The sequence below is a fragment of the Hipposideros armiger genome, unplaced genomic scaffold, assembly GCF_001890085.2.
Source record: "Hipposideros armiger isolate ML-2016 unplaced genomic scaffold, ASM189008v1 scaffold_385, whole genome shotgun sequence".
NCBI classification, from domain to species: domain Eukaryota; kingdom Metazoa; phylum Chordata; class Mammalia; order Chiroptera; family Hipposideridae; genus Hipposideros; species Hipposideros armiger.
The window spans coordinates 14,149-21,302 of NW_017731735.1; the positions used below are offsets into that span (position 1 = coordinate 14,149).

General features: G+C 44.5%; 1 protein-coding gene across 1 annotated transcript; it reads left to right on the plus strand.

Annotated features, from left to right (window-relative positions):
* Nucleotides 1-149: 149 nt before the first annotated feature.
* LOC109393608 (granzyme H-like) lies at nt 150-1,448 on the plus strand (the record flags this gene model as incomplete). Its single annotated transcript, XM_019663018.1, has 3 exons — nt 150-367; nt 570-827; nt 1,238-1,448. Coding segments are annotated over 3 exons (620 nt in total), but the record flags the coding sequence as incomplete, so codon positions are not given.
* Between the last annotated feature and the right edge of the window lie 5,706 nt (nt 1,449-7,154).

The window sequence follows — 7,154 nt, forward strand, 5'->3', positions numbered from 1 at the left end:
CAAACTCAAGCAATGTCATGATACTGTGTAAGGGCAAGAGAGAGTTCCCAGAAGCCCGACCCTCAGTGTCCTTGAGAGCAGAGAGGACAAAGTCACTTAGCCCTCCTGTGGCCTCAATTTTCCCTAACTGCAGCCCTGCCCTGTCTCAGTTGTCAGCCACAGTTCACAGCTCTTTGGCTGTGTTTCCTGTGACTCCACGCACCCCACACCCTCACTCTGCTCTCTGTGCAGATCAATCAAAGTCACCCTGGGGGCCCACAACATCAAGGAGCAGGAGAAGACCCAGCAGGTCATCCAGGTGACAAGAGCCATCCCCCACCCAGACTATAATCCCAAGAACTTCTCCAGTGACATCATGTTACTGCAGGTAAGGAAACGTCCAGCTGCTCTTGCTCTCCTGGGTCCAGATTGTTTCTCCTCTCACTGGGACCCTTCCCTTCCTTCATTCCCATCTTGGTCACCTGACCAGCCCCAGTGCCTCAGCGGGGAGAAAGACAGTGCAACGCCATTGTGGTATCCAGGCCCTGGGGTCACTGGCTGAACTGGGCTGTCTTGCTTCTTCCCATCAGCTGGAGAGAAATATCAAGCTGACTAAAGCTGTGAAGCCGCTTCGCCTGCCCAGGGGCAAGGACTGGGTGAGGCCTGGACAGAATTGCAGCATGGCCGGCTGGGGACAGGTTGCGATGGGCACTTTAGCAAACACTCTACAAGAAGTGGAGCTGACCATTCAGAAGGATCGAGAGTGCAGATCTCTCTTCCCCAGCTACTACCGCAGGGGCACCCAGATTTGTGTAGGAGACCCAAAGAAGAGGATGACCGGCTTCAAGGTCAGGTTTCCAGCGTTTACCTAGGCAGGTCCTGGGGGAGGGTAACTTGGGAGCTCTGGGGTATGAGAGTGGCCGTATCTTCAAGCCTCAGCCTGAGAGTTTGAACAGCCTAGTCCACAAATACAGTCTTTAGGTTTTGTTCTGAGTTGATCGGGGTGGAAGAGGGGAAAGGATCAGGCGCACAGCAGTGTCATCACCAGAGTGTTCCCTGAGGATTGCGGAGAAAAGCTTGGCGTGGGCCAGGCTGGAAAGAACAGTCAGAGCCAGGCTGGAGTTCTCTGACCAAGGTCGGCGACAAGGCCTGCCCTGGCCCCGATCTCCCATGCTGCCCCCTAACAGAGACCACCAACCCTTGGGGCAGGCAGGACCATGAGGAAGCCCAATTCAGTCCTCCCTCTTTCTGCCCACAGGGAGACTCCGGAGGCCCCCTCATGTGTAACAACACAGCTCAGGGTATTTTCTCCTATGGAGGAAACAGTGGGAAACCTCCAGGAATCTACATGAATGTCTCACACTTTCTGACCTGGATAAAGAGAACAATGAAGCGCCTCTAACAGCAGGCATGAGACTGATCTTCCTTTTGGTTGACCATCTCCCCCCGGGGCAGAGGCAAGAATTCCATTGGGGCAGGGAGGGGGCGTACAGGGCCATAATAAACAAATCTCTAGAGTGAGTACAACTGAAATCTTATTCCCTGAACCACGTTCATTAAGCAACTACACTGCTCTCGGGAGCCCTCTGCTGGCAATTCTGGGTTTTGCTTCCTTTTCCCCATCGCCCTCTTTCTTCCCTAAAACGCATGCAGCTTAGTTCTTGCAAGCACACCTCTTTGCTGCTTAGCCTTCAGTAAGGACTGAGTCTAAACTTCATTATTAAAGGACAATCTTCTTTCCCAAAAAAATAACTCTCTCTGGGCCTTAGAAAGTTCTTACTTTCTCTAAGCCAAACACCACCACCAACCCCACAACGATTTGGCAAAGAAAGGAGCAGGTCAAAAGAACGGGAATAATGCCAAGGACCCAGAGGCCATGGGCCATACCATGGGCACTCAGTTTTCTGTTTCCAGGGCCTCTCTCGTCACAGCGGGTAGGCTTCTCCCACAGCCAGGACTGTCTGCAGCTTAGGAGGAGACTGAGATGCTCCTATAATGGCCCTTATTTCACTTAGGTGCCATTCCCCTGCCCTGCCTTGGAGCCGGGGCTGAGCTCAGTCAACTGCCTTCCTCCCTGGTTGAACTTCCCACACCAGCCCCTGTTTTCCATCCAAGTGCCCTGGCCACCAGCACTTTCCCTCCCAGCTTACGCTATTTTGAGCCAGCCTCTCTCTCTCTCTCTTTTCCCTAATAGAGTGCCCAGTGTCCCGTGTGAATTCTCCTCTATTGTTTCCTCTCCAGAACTGAGCTGCCAGCTCACCTGATGCCTATTAGACGAGCCAGAATTCACTACCCACTTGTGCAAAACCAGCTCAGGCCCTCCTGCCAGCCCAGCATCCCCCTGGGGCTCAGGCACCACTGCCTGTGGAGTCACTCAGCAGCCTCAGCCCCTTTCAGCCTGGCCTGGCCTCGGGACCTGCCTCCCGCTGCTGGCAGCCTGGGTTATGGCAGCTCTATGAGCCAGAAGTCTCCAGACTACAGGGCTGCAAAGTACAACTCGGTCATCCATCAACAGGTCAAGTTTTGATCTCTCTCTGTGCCAGACACATAATAGCCTCTGTCCCTGCCACTGAGAGACACAGTGATGAGAAATTTTCCTGCTTCCTCTCCTTCCACCTGGCAGGTCAGTCTAGCACACATAGATCTGTATTTGAAATCCACAAGAAATCTTGTCTTGGAAATAATTAAACTCGCAGTATATTATCTGTTTTGCACATTACAGTTTCACATGCATGATCTTGTTTGATTCCAGAACAGCACGTGAAATATCTAAGAGACTTGGTGACCCTCAGTTCCTGAGGTTTCCAATCTATGCTCAGTGAAGTCCATGTCCAGAGGTGAGGGAGGAAGCTACCAGGGCAGCCTTATCTTTACTCACAAGGTCAAACAATTAAGTTCACTAACTCATCCCAGAAAAAGTGCTACACATCCCATTGCTGAATATCACTATGGTTACCTTTGAAGTACTCCCCTTGGGAAGCTATGCACCAATGCCAGCACCTAGTCCACCCTTCAAAGCAATTTTGGAACTCTTTTTCTGGAATGGCCATCAGAGCTGTTGTCATATTACCCTTGATGTCTTGAATGTCATCAAAATGTCTTCTTTTCAATATTTCTTTTACTTTCGGGTAAAGAAAGAAGTCGTTGGGGGCCAGATTAGGTGAGTGGAGAGGGTGTTCCAATAGTGATTTGTTTACTGGCTAAAAACTCCCTCACAGACCATGCCATGTGAGCTGGTGCATTGTCGTGATGCAAGAGCCGTGAATTGGCAAAAAGTTCAGGTCATCTAACTTTTTCATGCAGCCTTTTCAGCACTTACAAATAGTAAACTTGGTTAACTGTCCAGTTGGTACAAACTCATAATGAATAATCCCTCTTATATAAAAATAAAGGTTAGCAATATCGTTGCAACAAGTTTGCGAACTTAGTTGTCAGACCTCGTATATTACATGTAAAAGGCATAAGCCTCAGTCCACAAACCCAGAAATACCACATTTCAAGTGCAACACAGTTCATTGTGACCCAGACGGCCTTATTTTAGATCCCTGTATCGTTCAAACAGCAACACCAGTGAAATGGATATGACAGATACAACAAATTCACAAGAGCTGGACATACAATGAACCAGGTAGAACCCACATCCAAAGAGAAACAACTTCACTAAAAAAAAGATAACATGGATATGAGAAGCAAAATCCAGCACAGTAAACCTAAGATGAAAAGCAAGTAAAAGCTTGTTTTTCACACAATACTGTCTCTCCATCCAGCTGCCAAGTCTCCCCTGGGGCTCACAGGCTTGGCAGACGCACAGGTGAGAGAAGAGCTGAACGCATGTGCGGAGATGAGCAGGTAAACAGCAGAACATGCACGAGCCAAGCTTCAGGTTACAGCAGTAAAACATGACACTCTTAGGAGAAGCCATCACACAAAGGAAATAGAGACCCCAGATAGTCAGCCATGAGGAGCTCCACGGCGCCCCAGGATGTAAGTCAGAGCCAACAGCAAAGTGGCCAAAGATATCTGTCACCAGGGGCAAGGTCATGGCCTCAAAGGACAGCATCTGATGGGTCAGTCTTATTCCCTTACACCTGATAGGAGCCCTTGACACAGCATAACATATATTAGGAAGAAAAACTATTACTTATAATGACTATAGCATCATGAAGATGGTACATGTTTCCTTAAAGTGATTTCTAAGTATGTTTACATTTACTTCTCCCTCTTTTGATCTAGCAAATTTTATTTCTAGGGCCTTTATCCTACGTAAGGTCTAAAGTGTGTATTTGGGAGGGGGTCGTTATTTCTAAAGATGCTCATCACACCATTATTTAATAATAGACTCCAAATTGGAATCATATTAACATCTAAAATAGGGAAATAGTGACATATGACACATCACATTATTTATTATGTAAGCCATTCACATCTACATTATCTATCACTCCAGAAAACTAGGCTAAGGAAACAAAAGAAAGAAAGAAAATTATGCTAAGAACATTAATAGACAAATTTTAAGAAAAAGAAAAACTAATAAACATTTGGAAAAAAGTAAAAGCTCACTAACTAAACAATGCGAATAAAAATAATAATACATTTTTGCTTATCTGATTAGGAAGGATTTACAAAAATAATAATACTCAGATTCACTAGGACATTGAGAAAATGGCATTTTCACACCTCATACACAAACATCCTAAAAAAAAAATTTTTTTTAAGTCTTTTACCTAGCCATCAACCACACCAAGAAATGTGGAGAAGGTGATTTCTTAAATATTTGTTACACAAGTCAAATCTTAGACACAATGCATATGTCTAACAAAAATTTGGGATTAGCTTTTGCATTATAACATATAAGTGAACGATGGAATCTTTAAAGCTATGACATAGGACACATTTGCCACATGGAAGAAAGCTCAGCAAGCACGATTAAGGCAAAAGCAGGTGAGAGCTGAAACAAATAATAAATAAACAAACAAATAAATAAATATAAAAAATACACAGCATACGAAGTACTCATTTACACAGCAGGAAAAAAAAAGCAGGTTAGAGAGCAGTATGCATTCATGTGCCACTTAACAATGGGGATACGCTAAGAAATGGGTCATTCAGTGGTTTTGTCGTTTCGTGGACATCATAGAGTGCATTTACACACACAGATTGTATAGCCCACTAACAAAACAACACAAGATAATTAAATCAAGCACAGGAGAAAATGATGCACTCAAGAGATGTGGTAAATAAAGCTGCTGTGGGCCTAACACAAATACAGTTTATAACAAACAAAAAAAAATTAATAGGTAGAAAGAGCACACTCTAAAATAATGATAAAAAGCATACTACAGTAAATACATAAACCAGTACCATAGCTCTTTATTATTATTATCAAGTATTATGTATTGTACATAATTGCATGTGCTATACTTTTATACAACTAGCACTGCGGTGGGTTTGTTTACACCAGCATCCCCACAAACACCTGAGTAATGCATTCTGCTATGATAATATGAAGGCTATGTTGTCACTAGGTGATAAGAATATTTTAGCTCCATTATACCTTTATGGTACCTCCTTCATATAAGCAGGCTGTCTTTGACCAAAATATGGTTATGGCATGCATGACTGTACACAACCATCAAATTTTTTCGTATATTTTCCTTTTAGGCTATTTTCTCTTCCAGTATATCCTTGTTCCTAATTTTTCTACAACATTTATGTATTATTTGGATAACTTGAAAGCCTGTTTATTAAATATGAATTAGATTCTGACATGACATTCACAAATAAATTGTAATAAAATGTTTATGTTGAATAATTTAAACTATAGGATTCATAACTAAATAGAGAGGGTGCCAAAAACATGCATACAGGTCAGACATTTTAGCTTGCGAATTTGTTGTAATGATGTTGCTAACCTTTTTTGATTTCAGAGGGATTATTCATTATGAATTTGTACCAACTGGACAAACAGTTAACCAAAGTTACTGTTCAAAAGTGCTCAAAAGGCTGCGTGAAAAGTTAGACAACCTGAACTTTTCGCCAACAATTCAAAGCTCTTGCATCACGACAATGTACCAGCTCACAAGGGACTGTCTGTGAGGGAGTTTTTAGCCAGTAAACAAATAACTGTATTGGAACACCCTACTCACCTGATCTGGCCCCCAATGACTTCTTTCTTTACCCAAAGATAAAGGAAATATTGAAAGGAAGACATTTTGATGACTTTCAGGACATCAAGGGTAATACAACAACAACTCGGATGGCCATTCCAGAAAAAGAGTTCCAAAATTGCTTTGAAGGGTGGACTAGGTGCTGGCATCAGTACACAGCTTTCCAAAGGTAGCACTTTGAAGGGGCCATAGTGATATTCAGCAATGAGGTATGTACCATTCTTTCTAGGATACGTTTGCAAAGCTAATAGTCAGGCCCCATATCTGCTTCTTATAAACTCCTGCCCTTGAGCAGAGAATGGGAATTTTCTGACTGGTCTCTTTTCTCCTGGATGAAATAGGGTCTTAGATGTTTTCCATCCAGGCTCTGACAATTCTTAACAAAATCAAGTCACTGGGCCTTTTCTGGCATGCAGGGAACCTTTGGGGCACAAAGTCTTTCACCTTGAGTAGGAAGCAGGCAAACAGAAGTCTGCACTATGTCACAGCCTTCACTGAGCATTTCTTCAGGCTCAAGTGACCTGAGAAAGTTAAAATCAGTGGCAAAGCCTTGTTTTTCCATTTTCCTTCTCTGCCAGCCCCTTCTACTCACTCAGGAGACAAAGAGCTACTTAATGTGCCTTGACAACTTCTAGAAAGCCATGGGAGCAGACAGGGTCCCAGTAGAGAGGGTGGGGGCCAAAAGGTGAAGGCGGACAGGCTTCAATCCCAGAGGGATAGGAAATAGAAGAAGTAGGCAGCTGGCAGCTTTCATGCCTTGTGGGAGTATTATTGAATTGGGTGAATTTAAATTCTGGGGTGACGAAGTGCCCAAAGCCCCTCTCCATGTGCCCTGGTTCCCATTTCTGGGGCCAGTACTGACTCAGCAGCTTGGGAGGTCTGGTGTTCGCTTGGGTTACGCTTTCTTCCCCCAAGTCACTGGCAGTTGGTGGGCAAACCTCCTGGGCAGCGTGAGTGATGCAACCTATCACACCAGCAGGAGCATGGGACTGTGAAGCCTCCAGTCCC